We start from the raw sequence: 20743 nt of genomic DNA, 5'->3' as shown, positions 1-20743 counted from the left end.
TTTTTTTACATGCGCTATATTATATTATAATGATTTGAAAATAAATGTTTCAAAACAAAGTTTAAAAGACGAATTATTAAAACGACAAAATTATAAAGAGTTAATCTAATAAAAATAAGAAAACAAAAATAATTAAAATGAATGACAAGATCCTATTTGCCAAGAGATACAGAATAAGTCAAGCGAACCGGTAAAGTATTATTAAACATTATAAAAGGTGTGATAATGATCACTTAGATAAAGTATTACACGAGTCGTGCAATAAAATACAAAGATTGCCCATTTGGTTATCGGAATTATAATTATAACCTTGAATTTTATTGATTATACATTATTATTATTTGCAGTATACGCAAAGGTAAATGACGATGAGTACATCAAATGTCCGTTTTGTTACTGAGCTCAACAACTTCTTCAGAAGTTGCAACTGGTAGTGCCGGACGTTGCTCGATCGAAACACGTTGACACGGTGTAAACGATAAACGAACTGTCGTTGGCTTCGTACAATGATAGATGTTGTACAACAGCTGCAGTTGAGTGAACAAAAAAATTATCATAATATCCAACCACACCCATATGTTAGCCATCAACCCTTGTTTTTTGATATTTTTAATTGCATTTGAAACTTCTGAATGTGTTCAACATTAATTTCTGAGGAAAACAAATAAAATTATAATTTTCACAAACATAAAAACACAAAATATAAAATATTTAAAACTGTTATTGTACATAATAAAATAATACAATAACCAATATATTATTAAATATTAATATGCACTATTTAATAATTCTAAATAGTAATTAATGTATTTATTCTGCTAATTTATTTTGTGGCAACTTATAATATTAATATAAATGTATGGAAAAAAAATATAATTTATTTCGACTTACTAATGGATTTAGCCATTTTCATTAGCTCTTGCGAGTCCAACAGGTCGTTTGATCCTGTTATTAGCGTTAAAAGACCATTGCTTTCATCACATTCGTCAATGAAATAATTACAACATTCCAGAATGTGTTTAAAATGACTGAAAAAAACAAAACACGACGTTAAAATGATGAAATCTTGAAGGATAAACTTAAAAATTGTTACTTACCAGACTTCTTTGGTTAACTTCGGTAATGCTTCAAGTTTGATCGGTCTCGATTCGTGTATACCCTGCGACTTTAGGTTGCAATTACCTTGTTGCAACTGAAACTCCAACCAACGTATGGTCAACCTGACTTCTTTGCTGAGTTTTTTTTGTTCGTCCAGCGCCGATATTACTGCAGTGGAAAAAAGTTTGTTAAGCAAGATAATTTAACTGAAGTTAAAACGAGAACTTGAAACATAAACGAGTTATTACCGATAGCCGGCACTACTACGACAAACATCGTGCTGTTCACCAGTTTCTTGACAATCAGCGAATGATTGATTAGCGCGTCGGTGTCTACCACCAAGCACGTGGGAAGTTTTTTCTTTCTGGACGTGTACTTCATTTTTACTTCTAGATTGTCGACTTCGGCTCGGAGCCACAACTTGCCCATAACGTGTTGTTTGTCGCGTTTCGCGTCGATTTCGGTTTTCTTCTCGACCTGAATGAGGGTAAAAATAAGTTGCAAGACGGTGTAGTATTTGTACAAGGACATTATTATTTATTGTGATGTTTGTACAAAAAGAAAACTAGCCCGACGAAATGAAAAAAAGGTCTTTTGACGTCGGGCGGTTTATTTGCTGCTGCTCTTAAGGGTTAAAATGTCGTTGCCGAACCGCTTTGACATAACGACACCCTTCGCCGCCCGTTGAAAACTACCGTCGGCGGCGGGGAAAGGCAGTAGAAGAAGCCGGCGAAGGAGACAAATAAAAACCGCTGTCGTCTGCGATTCGACTCCCGTGTTCGTCTTCTAGTTTCCGTTTTGTCGACCGTATTTAATACGTCTGGAATCTTTTATGGCCATCTCTCCTCCCCCGCCGTCCCCGACGAATATATACAGTAATAAAACCGACAGACCGTACGACGATAATGGAATACGGTTAAACGCTCGGCAAAAGGGGTCCTTCCCAGCCTCTCCACGACCCCTAACCTCAAAGCTTTACGGTTATAAATTTTACCGTCGCCTACGTCTACCCGGCCCCCTTCGGGTTACGTCGTCGCCGCCGCCGAGGTTTGCCTTCCCCTCAACGGTACTCTGTTACTCTAACGCGACTCGCAAGCCATTACAGTATCACAGCTCTACAGAGGCGCGCAAGAGAAATTGTTCTCCCTGTTTTCTTACTTTATACCTACGTCCCCTTCCCGTACTGTCATACACATATTATAGTGCTGTTAAACCTAACCGGCATGACATTCATTGCGGTGAGCCAACATACACGGAATGGCGGTAATTCTTGCGTTTATTTCAGCGACGACAAGTGTAAATACCCGAAAACGGAGTTGTAAAACAGAGGACTTATCGAACTTGGTCGGTTATCTAATCCGAAGAATTTTCGATAATTATAGGTGTATTGCTAAACGTCGGCGATGGCTTAACCTTTTGTCAGTCTACGTGCCAGCGGACGAACTATTTCAACGCCATAAAGCATATATTTATTTGATTCGGTGAAAATTATAATAATAATACGCACAAAGACAATATGGTCGTTAAATATACGACCGCGTTAGTGTTTGAAGGGTAAAAATGACGGAAAATCGGTCGATTGACCGTGAAACGGCGCGGCGGTAGAGAAGTTTATACGGGTGATTAATTTTCTTTGAATGTCTGTCGGTAAATATTATATGATTGTTATAAGGCGGCGAACATAAGTTCCAACAGAGATGAGATTTAACGGTCGCTGTGGTTTGCGTGCGAGACATTGTTAATAAGAATTTTATAGAAGCGACTATATAGCCGAGCGGCAATAAATATAAACCGATAAAACCGGGCGGATATTATTATACAAGGAGAGATGTCCCCTACTCTATGCGTTGAGGGGGAGGTCGGCATACACAATACCACTATATAAGTTATATGTCCCATCCCGCAGTTTATGGGGGCACGAGGATTGACTACTACGGCTATATAGGTGGAAGGCGACGGTGGTGGCGAATCGATGGCCGTAAAAACTTTTGACGGCCAGGATGACACGTCCCTTCCGGATCACTTTGTAACTGCAACGTGCAAAGCCCGTAAAAGACAATCCGGATTACGGACGAGAGTGAAGAAATATATAAGCGGATACAGCCGTCGCCGCCGAGAGAGGAAGGAACAACAAAAAAAAAAAAACAAAGAAAGAAAGAGAAAGAAAAAGATAAAATATATAAACCCGCCTAGCCTTATGGTGTATGTGTGTATATGCAGCCGGAATCGTTATTGGCGAGATCCGCTTTCAACATTTTCAAACTGCTTTATTGTGTTGCGACGGGGATAAGAGGGAGGGCTTTCCTCTTTACACTCCTACCTTCTCCTCGGCCATACAAATCTGTGTGTGCGTGCGTGAAAAGGGCAGGTTTTCTGTCTTGTATTTCTATTTTATTTTAGTCGTCCCTTTTTCTTGGGTATTTTTTTCCCCTTTTTTAAGTCTCATGAATATTTACAAGATACAGACTTCGCTATTCAAATCTCGCGCTTTCGTTTGTCGCACAGTTAATGTAGTATTTTTCACGGAGGGGGGGGGGAGGAAACCCTATTGCTGTTTTTATGAACTTGGTTCGGAGACCGATAAAAACACAATCTTTTGGTTTTTTTTCTGAATAAGAAATGACTCTGCCTCCGATTTACCAGAATTTACATAGCTAATTTATTATAACTCCAATTACGTTAGCCATTCTGCATCAGTCGCGATTAAACCAAACTTCGCGCTTTCTTCGTTTCGCTCACAATCACTTGTATAAACTTACAAGGCAAAATCTTTTTCCAAATGCTACATTTTATTTCAGTGAATTTTTTATACGTGGATGATTTAATTTAATACAATTTTTTATCCAGGTTTTATAAAAACTTTGAAATATTAACATAACAAAAACATCATTACCGAACCGACTTAATCGCAAAATGTACTCAAAGCATGTAATAATCACAATTATCACAAGTTAATTGTTTGTAGAAAGCTGAAAATTAGTATTTAGAAACTTAATTGAAAGACAATGAGTATGGGAAAATGTATTATTTAATATTAATAGACTAAAGTTAAGGTTAATATTAATAGGTTAAAGAGAAAACTTAGTTTTAAGTCAATAATACTCATAGGCGTAGGGTGGATAAATTTGTAGGGGGGACTGTAGCCCTCAACTAATTTTGTATGCGAGGTTTTGTGAGGGGATTTGCCCCCCCCCCTCTTATATATGTATTAATTTGCCTCATAGTGGAAAACGATCTTTCGTAAGATCACACTTATAGTAGTACTGATTACCACGTATTGCTATCACAGATTAAATAAAACTAATATATGTTACTATTTACAATGAATAATACAATTTTTTTTATGACAATAAATATTAACTTTAAATAGGTATCGTAACAATAAACCATTTCTAATGTAAGGTATTATTTTATTCAGATAGCTTAAAATAATTTTTGTGGGGGGGGGGCTATTTCTTAGCCAGGGGAGCTAAGCCCCCCACTAAATACGCCTATGATAATACTTAAAATAAACAGTTAATCTAACAAATAAAACTAATTCTTAGCAAATATTTGTTTGTCATCCATTTGAAAAAAATAAACTTTTCTCGTTAAAACTGTAAATATTACATTTTTTTTTTTAAACTATATATATTTTATAAGTGCTAAAAAGTGCACTAAATGAAAAATATATTAATGAGGCGATGATACTTCTATTTTTATATGAAATATTTTGCATAAATTATAGGTATATACAATATGTATGTTCAATATTGAAGTTTCAAAAATATTAAACTAATATCTTGTCAGACATTTTATTTTAATTTACCTAATTTTAAGATTTTTAAAACGGGTTTCTCCATTAATGTAGTGTCATGAATAACAAAGTACTTAATAATAACTTACTTGTTTTAAAGTGTTGCATGATGAGAACCATTTTTTTTCACTATCGTACGTAAACAACACATTATTTGATGCAACTTCTTTAGCGCAGTGCAAGATTTTCATGAGTCGTATCACACCCTATGACAGAGGTAACAATTATTTCTTTTTAATATATTATTTGTTGTTAAAAAGTATTTGACTAAAATACAAAGGAAATTCTGAAGAAGAGCAGAACATGTCTCATAAAAATGGAAGTTTTAAATAGGATACTGCAAGAAACAGATAGAGATAGATCACAAGACAGCAATTATAAAACTGAATGAAGCAACTACAGAGGGATGTCGTTTCTGAATTTAGCATAAAAGATATTTTTCAGTGTTATTAATCTGCTTTTGGCATCACAAGCAGAAGACCATTTAAGAGAATACCAGTGTTTTCTTGAGGGAATATTAACTATGGAGCAATTGTCAATAATAGAACGCTTAACAGAAAAAAAAAAAGGGAATTTGGAAAAAAAATTTGGCAGTTATTTGTGGACTTCGAAAAAGCATATGATAGTTCTTAACAACATAATGAACAAGTTAAATTTCTGAAAAAGCTTGTGAGCCTCACCAGAACATGTATAGAAGAAACAAATTTCAAGTCAAAGTAGACAGTATAGAATCTGAAGCAATCAGTTTTGAAATATAAAACAAGGAGACACGTTGTTGTTGTTATTTAATATAGCTATAGAGAAGGTGGTAAGATGAAGCCAAAGAAATAACTATAAATTAATGCTCCTGAAAAATATTAGGACTTGTGGACGAATTAAATGTTTTTATGATTCTCTAGAATAAAACAAACGAGAGCAACTATGGTACTAAAACAACTGTAAGACAAATAGGTTTACAAATTAGCACAGCAATTGATTATTTGTTTAATCAATTTTTTTTATCAAATGTTATGTTTTATAAAATACTGCATCAATACCATATGAATAAACAAATTTACAAATTATTTTTTTATTTATGTAATTTTAAATATATATGCAGGTGCAATATTGAATTTTGATTGTGTCAATTTATTTGTTTGTTTATCAGTGATACAAATAAATAAAATGGTAATTGCAAGTTAATTACCTCATTTTTAAAACAGTGATTGTCATAGAGACCCACTTTAAATTCATATAAAGCTGTCATTCCTCTTAAATGTTCTTCTTCTGGTAATAATAACTGATCAGCTTTAAAATCTGGATAATCATTTTCAATGTTAGATTGTGATAAATAGTTTAAAAACATAACTGTGTTTGTCAATAACTCTATTGGGAGATTTGGATTTATTGATTTCACACGCTCATTAAGCCAATTAAAAAACAACTGAAAAAATAAAAAACATAAATTATTATTGATTTTTCTCATAGACAATACACACTTATCAGAATAAAAATTACATACGTTAATTGCTTCTGGAAATGGTAAATTGATTAAATTCATTTTTGGATTATTCTTTTTTTTATCGGAATTGAATGAAGACGTACCACTATCATTTGATCCATCAGACTCTTAAAAAAAAAAAAAAATTAAACATGACACAATTTTGTAGTTATGATTTTATTCCTTAAAACTATCTACTTTGTTTTTTAAAAATTTGTAAAATAATTGTTCACATGCAATAATAAAATAATCTAAAATATTATTTGAAGTTGGGCATAAAGTAAGAATAATCATGTTTTTTTTAATAAATACAACAAAACAATACTAAAAAATGTAGTTGGTTTCCATTAAGTTTTAGGAACAAGAATAATATGTAAATCAAATATTTACTATTTAAAAATGATAAATAAATAAAATTTTACTATTTTAATTTGAACATGGATTATAAATAATTAAACTTAATAATTTATAAAAAAAAAATATATATATATATTTATTTTTAATATATATGGTCGGATCAGCCAACCAAATAAATAAAATATCACTTAATCTAAAATTGTAAAATGTTGTTTGCTAAGTGTTAAAAAGAAGAGCACAAAGTAGACAGTAACCCAACTAAGTATTTATTCAACTAACCATTTTTACTTTTGTCATCATTAGGTCCCTTCATATCAAATACTAAAATTTCCTCTTCGCTTTCATCAGATTCGTCATCTGGACTTATTACACTTTCAGCTTCATCTATAATTAAATAAATAAAGAAAATGTTAAATTATACGTTTTACAATAAGGTAAGAAATAAAAAATCTCAGTTAAGGGGGGGGGGGGGGTAGGGTATTAAATTTAAAATTTTTTTTTTTTTGTTAACTGAATGCATAATATCTCAAGAATATTGTGTCAAAATTTCAAGTCGATCGGAACAAAATTGACGACGTTATGAGTTGTCGGAATTTTATAGCTGCCCGGCCCGAGCGCACTATCAGTAACTTTAAAGCGTTTTTCCCACAACTCACGTTTTCAAAGTCGGTGACCCTTATAACTTCAAAACTACTACACCGATCCTTTTGAAATTTTGAACACTATTTCTGTACATACCTTACAAGGTAACGTTAGAGATTTTCGTTCAAATTTGTAAATATTTTTTATTTTACAATAACAAATTAGCCGATTTTTTTCGCAAAAATCGCGTTTTCCCCTTCAAAGTGTTCCCAAAAAGTAAAAAATTGAAATTTCAAAAAACCCTCCCGGCGTTACCTGGGGAAAGCAATTATCTAACGAAAGAATTTGATTTTTTTAATTTCAGATGATCCAGCATCGAGTTATGAAGGACACCGCAATTCTACTTTTTTCCGAGACGCTTCCGAATAATTGCTGCCATTGCCGTATTTTTTAATATTTCTACATGAAAATATTACACAATATTCTTCGAGTGTTATACTTTAATGTACTATTAGTTTTAATAAACAGATTTTAACTGTGTCGTCAAAATAAAATTCACAAAAATTTGTCGTTTTTTGCACGAATTAACTATACCCCACCCCCCTTAAGGAAGTTTTTGACTTTAAATACTGACCACCGCTCCAATCTTGAGAGTCTGGCGAAGAATGTTTCATAAATCCTCGTCTACGACGTCTGCGATTCAATTTTGTATGATCTATATTAGGATCAACTAATTGTGGTAAAGTTTTTAAATAGTGATTCACACATTGCATAATCAATTGTTCCATAAATGCAAAGAAGAACAACTCTGCCTTCGGTAGACACTTTGATTCTAAAAATAATACAACATGAAATTTTTTATAATAAAAGTAAAAGCACTATATAATATAATACAAATTAATATCATACTAAACTTAAATTATAATTGGTCATAAATTATCCAGTAAGGGGATTAGTATTTTAATGACACGACGAGTAGATTGTATTATAACAGATTGTATATATAAATGTATACAAGTAATATATAATAAAGTAAGTATATATTAATATATACAAGTATTTAAAATACGTATGTGAAATACTTTTTAGTATTTCACCCATTAGTCTAGCTAATGGGTAAAGGTCAGGGCTTAATTCATCCCCAGAGGACGGTGTTAAATTTTGAATCAATGGATTCAACATGTTAGAATATATTTTAATGAATGTTGAAATGCTTAAAAAAAATAAATTACCATTTTGATGCAGTTTGCTTAAACAAGCGATTATGATTACACTTATTTTAAATACTTCTTCATTCTTTATAATTGAAATGTTTCCTTTGCATGTATTTTCTTCTTTACAAGATTCAATATTGTTGTTTAGCATTTCATTGTTTTTTTTAAAATTATTTAAGCACATATCATGTAGCATAGTAATAATTTCAGAATATACCTAAAAATGAAATCTAAATTAGGTATTGTATTGTTTGTTCTTTATACTTTGAATATTGAATTCAAATTTTAGCTTTTTTTTTTTTTTACAAAATTTAAATACTTTTAATACCTATAGTATTCGAATATTGAACTAAATTAAATACAGTATTACTTTTAAATAATAGTTACTTGATCTAATTCTTGAAAACAGTCTTTCCCGTTATACCAAAAATCAATGATTATAAAAAGTTTTTCTAGAAATATGTTGTTTATTTTTTCAGATTTCTCCTGCAAAGATAGTATCAAATTTTTTTCTCCTCCTTCAAATGGTTCAATACTGAAAACGCTAAAAAAAAAAATATATATATATATATATATATATATACTAATATACTTCACAGCTTTTATGTTCATACACTTACCATCTAACATATCGGTAGATGGCATCTAAGTGTTGGTCTTTTGATACAGCTAAACGTCCAATTTGATTGTGGGGAAGTCCATAATTTGGTTTGTACTTCAATGCTTGATGGTAATAACGACATGCTGTTGAGTAGCATATATCTAGTTTGTTTAGTTCGTATTGGTAGCGTGATAAATCACCCAAACTTATTAAACAACGGTAAATTATCTGTTTCATACCAGCTTCTTCTTGAATAGCTATAACAAACATATGATATTATTTTATATAGGCACATACATTTATTATATTACTAAACCTTTGTCATTTTTTTTTAGTAATGTTATACAGTCTTTTTTAACAATATTAGCATCTATATCGTCGTTTGATAACAAATAAAAGTCAAATATATTGGGCTTGTCAAATTTAATTTCTGCTTGAAACTTAAACAGGATGTGATAATAACATCCAATGCCAGATTGAAAATGGTTTTCTAATAACGCCATTTCACTTTTACTCCAAACATTATTCTGTAATAATAAACAAGTACATTTTTTGTGAAACATATAAAACTGTCGTTTCACACTTTGGTTTAAGGGGGAGATTAATCTACTTTATCAGACACTTATTCATTAGTTACATTTTTTTATAACTTTAATATAACCAATAGAACTTTCTATGGAGGTAAAAATATTTAATAAAAATTCGTAAATATTTTGAGCCACCGGTTAGTTTAGATGTTTAACATTTCTTATTAAAAAAAACAATATTGAAAAAACAAATTTGTCCAATAAAGTAGACTAATACCAATGTTTATATACATTTTATGTTTTGCAGTTTTACATAAATATAGTTTTAAATATAGTTCAAATTAACAGCTATAGTACTTAATATGTAATAACATATTTACTTTTTTCAGTATTTTAGCAGTGGAATAAACATCATGGTAGATTTTACGCCATAAGATTTCTTCAGCTTTCTTTCCATAACACAACGGATCAGCAAAAATCATTCTTTCACAGTAATTCTTTAGCTTTGCACGTTGAGTTTCGATGTTAACAGCAAAAAGATCTTTGCATGTTAAAGAACGGCCACGTTGATCATCCAAAAAATGGGAAACTTCTGTAATACTCCTATAAAAATTAAATAAATATACTTAATAAAAAGGATACACATAAACAATTATAACATATTGAATAATTAATTTATAATAATTACATAGGCAAAGAAAAATAATAAATAGTTAAAACTGTTAGTATCGAAGGTACTTTTTCTAAATTTTTTTTTTTTTACATATAGCTATAAAACATTTTTATTAACAAGTACATAACACAAAAAATGTCTTTGTTCACTTTTATATATTTTTTTCTTAGATATCATTTTTTTTACAAAATTAGATTAACTTTTGAGCACGTTGGGAGGGGGGGGGCATTTACAACCCTTTTTCAAAAGTCAGGTATTCACTAGTTACAAAAAAAAAAAAAATGCAAACAATTTTCCTATGTAGGAATGAGTGTTACAAAGATGTGTACGAATAGGCAGATGGTGTAAGCGTGAAATTGGAGCAAGTCTATTCTTGGCAAAAAGAGCAATATTTACTTTTCAACCTAAAATGTTAAGATAAGAAAATATAAGAAATAAAGGCAAAGACAACTATGTACAATTTTTCAAAGGAACCAATACAAATTACAATTACAAACATAGATCTCATATAGAACCTTATGGGATTCTGAAAACTGTAGGAATGCTTTTTTTAGTTTCTGTAGGGGAGCAGCACACCTTTAACTATATCATAGCCTCTACTGATTGTTGGATCACGGTTCTAAAGTATTTTAGTGACTAGAAACTAGGTTAGAGACTATATAGTTTCTAACTATAGACTTACACAAATATGAGCCATACGAGTACTACTTGGGAGATGAGGGGCAGTTAGTATGCACTGAAAATGTTTTGTCTTGGTTGTGATTAAAGCAAATGTATACTTGAAAAGAGGTTGTTTACGTGACATTGTTAAATTACAACTCACTTGTACAGTTTTTTGATAGATTCGCTGGCTTCGGCGGTTGGTTCCACAGCAATCAAATTGTGCGCTTTCTTCATGTCGGCGCTGTCACATATCCACCGACAATATATACCTAAACAAGGAATATTTGGCTCTCGAATAAAGTAAATGCATTTATCAAAAAGCGCGAGCGCGGGTAGTGAACAACATGAATTTCGGATGCGAATCGTTGTTGTAGAAGTCGGCGACGGAGGAGAACGCGTATGTCTTCATCGTGAATAATGACGTTTTCCTCGTAAACAAACAACAATCAGTCGCCAATGCAATAAAACCGTGGAAAACAAACAATCTCTATGTAACAAGTTGTTTAGTTTGTCCAATGTGAAAAGTGGGAAAAATATGATATTGTTATTGTAATTTGCGGAGCAAAGATGATTACATGCACCAGAGAAACCGAAAAACAATCGGCAAAGTGTACGGGATAGAGGTGGGTCGCGTCACACACGTGATATGGTGACAATCAGGAGTTGACAACAGCGCGTCACGACCACCTTGCGCTAATTTAAAGGTTATCACGGTCGCAATCCATGGATAAGAAAAGCCCGTATCATCCAAGGTCGACCACGAGCTTACCTGTCGATACGCGCACTTCATACGCAGATAACGTCACCAGTGTGACCATATCTTCGATTGTTACAGTATAACCCCAAAAATGAATATATTACAGTCACATTTTGAAAACGGGCGCCAGAATCCATATTTTAACGGAATCTATTGTTTTGATTCTCATGCTATCAGAAAACATGTCATTGATGACAATAATAATTGTTATTTTTCCATAGCGTACCGATTTTCCATAGTATTTTAAGGCTTTTACGTTGATTAGGGAATAAATAGAAATTATTATGTGTTTTTACCTTATTAACTATACAAATTAGAATAGCTTCTGAATACTAGAAGTTTTATATTATTTACCTATGCGAATTTGTGATTTTTTTTTTTTGTCGTTTATAAAAACTATTTAGTGTATTTAACACCGTTTACGCTGCTTCGGATATCCGGTACGTTTATCTGATTGTTGACTAGTAATTTTTTATTCTCGGTGTTTGGTTTCATTTTTTAAAGTAATTTTAATGCTCATCATACATAATAATATGGTGTGATCATATTACCTATTAAAGTACTACTTATATAAATACTTAAGTATTGTTCTTTTCGGTATTATCGACTTGTACATGATAAATAATAGCAATTTAAACAAGTCTATTTAGGAACAAAATAAAATCTATTTTATTTGAAAATCAAAAACCGTAGACCCGGGAGGAATGTGTTTTTTGAATCATTATAGGTACTGTATTCCTATTATCTAGTAATAAAAGATTCTATATAGCCTATTGAAATTGTATATTTATTGTTTTTCTTTGAATGTTGTATGCCTTTTTAATTGGCATATATTTTAGAATGAAATGTTCAGACCGGTTTAAACTTTTGCAAAACAATTATTTGATAAAAAGGTAGAGCTGATTGCTGAAGTGATTTTACAACACATAGATACAACTGCAATTAATTAAAAATTTTCACAATTTGACCTTGTTTTTAGCAAAAAGAAACACAATGAATAATTTATTAAGAAATGTTTTCTTAGAATTTGAATTTTATCTTTTGGGCAGCATGTCATTTTATTTAAAACTGCTTCTAAATGGTGAAAGTTGCAATATTTTTGCTAAATTATTTGTATGATCTATATTACATTTGTTGTTGTTTAACTTAGTCTCAAATAACTCGTATTTTTACTTACAAAAAAATCTTGTCATATTAATATATGAAGGGCACAGGGGGAAAACGGTAGTAGTCACATTATGAACATTTTTTTTTTTTAAATCGTTTTTTACAATTTTTGCGATTCATTTTTTTTATTTATGTCAATAGATTGTTTAAATAAATACATTTTTTATTAGAATAGCATTTAATGTGATTTTTTTGTTGTGTAAGAGGGAGAAGAATTTACGAACTTTGTTTTTGCTATACTCTAAAATGTTCATAATGTGACAACTACCGTTTTTCCCCCGTGCCCTTCATATAATCTTATGCTTAAAATCATTATATTTTGGCTATACATTCCTTGTAGCAAAAATCTAAAGTAGTATAACCAGTTGTATTGTTTGGTACTTTTATTATTGTTTGTCTTGTATTTATTAGAAAAAAGTAATCTGTTATTGTTTTACTATTAAAATTAGTTGAAAATAAAATTTAACCGACTAAAAAAATTCTAGTTGTATTAAGTTAAAATGAATAATATTTTTAACAATTAGTTCATAATTAATATGCTTATTTAATAAATGTTTTTAATACATTCATATATTTTTTTTAGTTGAACAATGGCAAGTAGACAGTCTGTTAGTTCAATATTGAAATTACCCAAAGTACGACCACCGCTTAAAGAGATTGAACCCAGTGAACAGGATGGCGATGAAAATACTGCTTCATTGCCTAAAAGAAAGGTGAGTTTCTCGGGGATGAATAAAATAAAAATGTATAATACTGCTGCGACTTCATTAACTGTTTGTCATGCACCAATGTACGATGAACAATTTTCAATGTTATCCGATTCATCAAATGCAGAAAAAACTGGAAAAAATGAAAAATCTGATACACATACTACTTTAGAAGCAACTAATTGTACTGATGTAGAGAACAACGGTCGTGTGATTATTGAATATGATAGCCCAAACGATAATATGGAAATGACGGAGGCAATGACTGGTAAAATATTTTCTCAAGATACAATTTATACAATTGACAACAATGAATCGGGAGAAAATAATTTAAATTTGGACTGTTCAGACAACATGGAATTCACAGAAGCTCTTAAAGTAGGTCAAATTTTGACAGTTAGTAACGAAACCAGGTTTGATTGTTCAGGAATGTCTGAACCTTCTGATGATGCTAATGACAAAGAATCCTTAACTCAAACTAATGACGAATCAACCACGCAATTTTTTACCAAGGCTGCACAAAACTATTTAGACGTAAGTAACGAATCAAATAATATGGAAATTACTTATGCAAATACTGAGTCCAACAATATGGAATTTACTTGTATAACTACCAAATCTCAGGCGTCTGGTTGTTCTATTGATAACAGTAAGTGTTCTAACATGGAGATGACTAAAGTGCTCGACGGTAAAATGTACCAAGTTAACACTGATTTAGATGAATATACTTCAATGAGCATTGAAGCAGAACTGTCGAATGAAATTTTACAAGATAGTCAGTGTAGCCCTGTAACAGAACCTGATGATAATTTATTAAGCCCTCATAATTTAATTTCAAATAAAAGCAAGAGACATGAAACTAGTTGTAACGATTCAGAGATAATCGATGAAGATCTTTCTAGTAGCTTAGTTTCAATGGATATTGACGATGTGACAAAAGACTATGAGTATATCAATAAACTTGTAGACAATCAAGAAATATCTCAGCATAACAACAGAGATCAATTAGGTTTAAAAGAAAATTATGAATTTATTGGTAATAAGCGAGAAACTTCTTTTCGACAAAATAGGAAATCAGGAAATTCATTAGTGCCTGTTACCTCTTACTGTGTTAAAAATGAATGCTCAACAATGGAGGGAACAAATAACAATATAAAACAAAAAATGTATTCTAGGAAATCAATGGCTTTGGTAAGATCAATTGTACAACATGAATCTCCTGAAAAATGTTTAGTTGATAAATCTGTTTTAGCCGAAGATGATGTAATAGAAGAAAATTCAAGTTTAAGTTTACAAAATGAGTCTGTAGAAAAAGTTGAAACGAAAGAATATGAGTTTAAAAAATATTCAAGAAAATCATTAGCACCTATTTATGCACTACACAACCAAGTAGAGCCGCCATCAAGTGAAATCATATTTGATGAATTAGTGCCAATTGAACAAAATGAAGAAGATAAAAATTGTACGAAATCAACGGTTTCAGAGTTAACATTATTTACTTTAAATGAGCCTACAGAAGAAATTCCGCTTACTAAATCATTTGTTGAAGAAAACCAACAAAAAAATATTTATAGACAATCAATGGCACCTACAACGGTATCTTTATTGTCTGATGATAGTGTTCGAGATGTAAATAATTCTGAGAATGGACAAAGTAGATTAATCATGAAAAATGAAATGCAGTCCATGTTGCATAATATAAACAATGATGATAATGATTTAAATTCACCTTTTAGAAAAAAATCAAGGGTATCGAATGATTTGTCAGTTATGCAAAATAATATTGTTGATGACAATTATTTAGAACTGTCTGGAATTCAACCAGAAATTATTGCAGAGAATAAACAATTGATAAATACAAACTTAGTTAGTAATATGGATGTGTCTGTAGAATATGATCCTAAAAATGAAGATTTTGCCAACCTATCAGTTGATCCCATGGATGTTTCATCATGTTCATCATATAATACTTCCATGATAAAAAAAATAATGTCCGGTTCTTCAATCGGCGAAGAAGAACATTACTTGACTTTATTGAAAAGCGCATCCAAACAAGGGACACAGCAAACAGATCAGTCTTTCAGTAAAGAAAGTAGTTTTACGCAACAAATAGGTAATTTTTTGCAAGAAGTTGAAAATTCAAAGAAAACAGACATAAACAGTGAAAGCCATGAATCCAAACAAAATAAATTAAATGATTGTCAAAAAGAAGACGTATTAACAAAATCTTTTGAGCAACTTTCTGAAAGCCACAAACTAGTTACCAACAATTTTGCGTTAGAAGAAAATAAATGTGTTGAAAAATCGATTGTTGTTAATTTGGAAAAAAGTGCTTTGGAACTAATCGATCAAAACTCTATTTCTTGTAATTCCCAAGATCCATTTCTTGAAGATATTTCAGTTTTATCAATTCCAAATGTCAATATTCAAAATTGTGATAGTTCAGTGGCCGGTAACAGAAAAAGGAGTTACAGTAATAGAGATTGTAATCCATTGTCTCATACATTTAATTCAAAGCAGGTTTTAGTTAAAAATGAAGATTTTGTTCATGACTTGTTGATAAAAGACAGTTCTATTCAAGAACCATTTTGTATCAATGAACACCCAACTGAATGTTCAGTAGCTAAAAATTCAATCTGTATAGATAATAATGAACATTACACTACACAAAATGACTTACTGGACAAAGAAATAAGCAGAGATGTATCAATTAGGGAAACAAGCAGTAAAGAAAAACCAGCCAACGATAAGTTGATTAAAAATTATGTTGACAGTGTTGGATTAACCCAAGATAATTCAGTATGCTACACAAGTCTCTATAAAAATAATTCAGCTCATGGCGAGGTTAGCAAAGATACATTGATAGACGTGTCTATGGAAAAATGTTCAAACGATGAGAATACAGATAATAGTAATTTTTCAAAAGATGGTTCAATGTTTAAGGAGTCTGTCAAGGAACATTTAATTAACGAAGTATCGGAATTTCTGAATAGATGGGAAAAACAATTTCTTGATGGTTTACTCGTTTTAGAAAAATGTACAAATACCAAATGGATTTTTAATTTATTGGCCAAACATTTATATTTAGAAATTAGCTATTTTCCAATGGTCGACAGTCATTCGTTTCTTAAATTAGAAGATATTTCTTTTTCGAAATCAAGTACACAAAATGAAGTAATGAAATTTGGTATAAATTGGATTTTATCAAAGTACAATCCAAAGATGTACAAACGTATATGCTTCACGAGTGGTCACATAGAATTATTGTTAAAATCATTGTTGGAAGATGTTCAATTTATCAACAATATGATGCAAAGTATGTCGTATTTGCAAGATATGCACTGTGTTGATTTTAAGGACAACAAAGCTTCCTTTGTGATACATCAAATGAGTGATCATCCAATGATGACTCAAATCGAGGTGTCCCTTACCAATATTCATAAGCTTTGCGCCAAGGATGTTGTGGTCGACTGCATATTTGGATCATTTGATATGAAGGCAATGGGAGATATTATTGAAACTATCCCTAAAGATTGTGATACCTTGTATTCATTTATTAAAAAACTTAAGACACTTTACAAGTAAACCAAGTTCACTATGTATAAACTAATTTTTTTATAATATTTTATGCTAATAATTTAAAGTAAATCGACGATAAATATTATGTTAAAAAATATTTCAATTAGATTCATTGTTTAATTTTTTTATTATGTAATTTCTTAACATCATATATTTTTTAAATTAAAGTAAGTAATATAGTACATGTGTAGTTTTTTAACTACATAATAGCCTATGTATTATTTTATTTTTATAAATTATACTAACTAATAATTATTATTTTATTAAATTTAAAGAAAGTTGTAATATAATGTACTTATGTACCTGTATAAGTTTTAAATTTGCATATTTTGTTATTATTTTATGAACACATAAATACGAACATTCCCCACCGCAATGTATTTGTTGTTGTCAATTTTGTTAATTTACGTCCATTAACACATGCTTAAAAATGTGTAAAGATTGTATGATAATATATTAACAATTTGTGTATTGCTAATTTAGTGTTTATCATAATTAAAAAATACAAAAAATATGTATTTTTTTAATTTACAATAATATTGCCAGCAGTTCTGTTGGCTAGCAACAAATAAGGAACCTTTTTATATATGTTATAAATATAATGTACTTCACTGTTTTGAAAATAATTTTTCAATTATATTTTGTACTAATTTATGTTTAGTAGTTGTATTGTTTTGCTAACTCTGAACTGGTATTTAAATTTTTCTAGTAAGTTTAGTTATTTTTTAAATCGCCCCCACGTTGTAAAAAACATCCTCAACAAAAACCTAACAGTGAAAAAGGGCAAAGTTCTAGACCACCTCTAAAAAAAGTCGGCCTATCAAAGTAGTGATATCTACATTGTGGCTGCTATTTCTTTAGTTCATAACCTCACTTCACTCTTACTTTCATGAGCAACACTGCTCTTTTATTTGTATTGCTTAACACTTAGCCAGTTTCGGAATGAGGCTAAAAAAGACTTAGCCATAATGTAGATACCACTACTTTGATTGGCTGACTTTTTAGGGAGGGTATCTGAACTTTTTTTCTTTTCTTCGGAGTTATCTTCTACCTAGCTCCCATGTAACTCCTAAGTGAGTACATTTGATAATGATGTTTTATGCTTTATTCAGAAACTTGCCCAGTATTAAGCAATACAAATAAAAGAGCAGTGTTACTCATGAAAGTAGGAGTGAAGAAAGGTTATGAAAACTAAAGAAATAGCAGACTTGGCCACAATGTAGATATCACTACTTTGATAGGCCGACTTTTTTTGGGAGGGAGTCTGGAACTTGGCCTTTTTCCACTGTTAGGTTTTTGTTGGGGATATCATTCCTTTTTGCTGGCTTCAGCGTCGTGGGTGACAGTGAGTCGGTAACAAAAATAAAAACTTTAAAATTCTCCCCTTTTAAAAAGGCTTACTATTAAGGTCTCATTTTTTTACAGCGGCCTAAGCTACTCGAGCTTAATCTATAATTCAAATTTCAAAAGTTTATCTTAAAAGGAAACATAGATATATGGGTTAGGAAAACTGCGTGAATTGGTTCGTGTCTTTACAACTTTTTAAAAAGTATCTTTATACACTTGCATTGCTGGCATTGCCGTGCGCTCAGATAATTTTGTGATATATTCAACGTATTTTGTGCATTTGAATAATTTTCTAAAATTCATCTCAGATTGAGTTTTCACTCAAGTAGCATTTTTAGTTTCTCATGGACAAAATAAAATATAAACATTGTAATATTTTATTAAACATTGGAGACGATTTAAACAGATGCAATTTAGGATGTATAAAAAAAAATCAGTAGCGAGACTCGATTCAGCCAAAAAAAAAAAGTATTTTTAGTACAGTATTTTGGTACTTGTTTCAAAAAGTAAGGTCTAATTTTGCTATCAATATTGTTGTTACTGTTATATAGTAATATTTTTGTCGAGTCAGTAACTGGAAAATCATAGGCCAATGAACTAAGTATACGTACTACTCAACATTTTATTTACATCACACGTACAAAAAAAAAAAAAGTATAATTATACATTACATTTAACTTGATCGTTTTTAAGAATATTTCAATAGTTTATATTCTATTTATTGGGTAAATTTAAAACAAAACATTTATGACGGATGGTTTGCCGCCTCATCGATTCAATTGATTTATCATCACATAAACAATAATAATTATTACTTTATATAATATGAGCCAGTAAGGTTATTACTTATAAAAAAAGTAACGCTTGTCGTTTCTACTATAGTATATTAACTTATAAACGAAATGACTAGAAATATCAATAAAAAGTAGGTATAGGAAAACAATAAATCTATTTTGTGCTATAACCGTTGTTTTTTGACCGTATAAAAATGTTGCAATAAACGTAATACGATAATTTATAATAATACTATTTATATAAATCGTAACGATAGTAATAATAACGTTAAAAAGAGCAATGGCATTGTAAATACAAAAAAAAAATTGATACATAAACGTAAACTGTTCTTTTATCAGTATATAAAAAACCGTTTAATCATGAAGATACCTAGTATATAATAATATTTTTAAATTATAACAATGAAGTGATAGTGTAACGTTAATATATTACAGAAACGGATAGTTGGTGACAGGTGTAATGATAATAAGTATAATCAAAATGATGTGGACATAATAATTTATTATTACCTATTTATAATAATTATGGCAGCGTTACTTTGTACAACAGGGTGTTGGAACAACGTGTTTCGGGTAATACATTTTTAAATAATTACATGAAAACATTTTGTGCACTTAACCAAAGAAGATGGGTACGCGTTGTTCCCAAAACCCTGTTTAGAAAACGAGAAATAATAGTACAATCCAATTTGTTAAGTTTTATGAAAATACATATTTTAATTCTGCCTAAGCACGTTAAGGCACATTCACTTTTTCGTAGGTATAACATTAAATTGTTTTTTTTTGTTATATATGTAGTACAATAATGAAAATTAACCGAGTATAAGACGTGTTCTGTGTTCGATACAATAATAATAGTAATAAAATAGTTATTGTAATACTCACTAATATCAACAATAGGTAAAAAAAAAAAAAAAAAAAAATGATAACTCTAGGCACTTAAATTTTTTTTGTAAATACATAATAATATGTGGAAAACTAAAATGAACAAAAACAAATTAACGTAATATATTATTATAATATTGTATTTTTTTTTTTTTTAAGAAAAATTTATTATACATATATTTATGTTTATACAGCTCAAAGTTTTAATTAAACGTTTAAATGTATATTATTTAAAAATTAACCACCTTAAGATTTTTGTCTATAATTAATTACTTTTTTTTATTCGACTATACAATAATAATAGAATTGTTTTTTATAATAGTAATAATACATAATATATATAGATTAATATACCTATCTTTAAGTTAAAATAATCGATTTGGTCCTGATTCAAAATGTCCCTTTTTGTTTTGTGAACCCTTTTATAGAAGAAAAAATACTCGCACAAATAATATAAAACTTGGCTATGGATTGCCCACTTAGTAAGTCGTCGAGAACGACAGAGTTATTGCGATT

General features: G+C 30.3%; 2 protein-coding genes across 2 annotated transcripts; one reads left to right on the top strand and one right to left on the bottom strand.

Moving 5' to 3' along the window:
• Window positions 1–282: 282 nt before the first annotated feature.
• LOC126836029 (nonsense-mediated mRNA decay factor SMG5) lies at window positions 283–11669 on the bottom strand. Its single transcript, XM_050569024.1, has 15 exons — window positions 11152–11669; window positions 10036–10258; window positions 9445–9655; window positions 9148–9385; window positions 8915–9071; window positions 8546–8744; window positions 7948–8145; window positions 7011–7115; window positions 6396–6502; window positions 6081–6317; window positions 4984–5100; window positions 1347–1575; window positions 1098–1266; window positions 892–1028; window positions 283–651 (listed from the first exon to the last, which is right to left on the bottom strand). Exons 1-15 carry the CDS (start codon window positions 11223–11225, stop codon window positions 587–589), a joined length of 2466 nt encoding a protein of 821 aa, XP_050424981.1. The 5' UTR covers window positions 11226–11669; the 3' UTR covers window positions 283–586.
• Window positions 11670–11931: 262 nt separating this feature from the next.
• Window positions 11932–17855, top strand: LOC126835957 (uncharacterized). The gene is made up of 2 exons (XM_050568896.1): window positions 11932–12188; window positions 13499–17855. Exon 2 carries the CDS (start codon window positions 13506–13508, stop codon window positions 17205–17207), a length of 3702 nt encoding a protein of 1233 aa, XP_050424853.1. The 5' UTR covers window positions 11932–12188; window positions 13499–13505; the 3' UTR covers window positions 17208–17855.
• Window positions 17856–20743: the final 2888 nt, after the last annotated feature.

Source organism: Adelges cooleyi, unplaced genomic scaffold (genome assembly GCF_023614345.1).
Source record: "Adelges cooleyi isolate 19-005CV unplaced genomic scaffold, UGA_ACOO_1.1 ACOO_flye_CR_arks_rails_tigmint_CR_PRNA_1, whole genome shotgun sequence".
NCBI lineage: Eukaryota > Metazoa > Arthropoda > Insecta > Hemiptera > Adelgidae > Adelges > Adelges cooleyi.
Note: the sequence above shows the minus strand (reverse complement) of the source record. Positions and strands in the feature narration are given on the sequence as shown.

Excerpts from the sequence above, each read along its gene's own strand:
- LOC126836029 (XM_050569024.1), bottom strand. The coding sequence starts at position 11,225 with ATGAAGAAAGCGCACAATTTGATTGCTGTGGAACCAACCGCCGAAGCC. Across the intron at positions 9,386-9,444 it reads ACTAAAAAAAAATGACAAAG|CTATTCAAGAAGAAGCTGGT; the intron begins GTTTAGTAATAT and ends TGTTTGTTATAG. Across the intron at positions 1,267-1,346 it reads CGTAGTAGTGCCGGCTATCG|TAATATCGGCGCTGGACGAA; the intron begins GTAATAACTCGT and ends TTTCCACTGCAG.
- LOC126835957 (XM_050568896.1), top strand. The coding sequence starts at position 13,506 with ATGGCAAGTAGACAGTCTGTTAGTTCAATATTGAAATTACCCAAAGTA.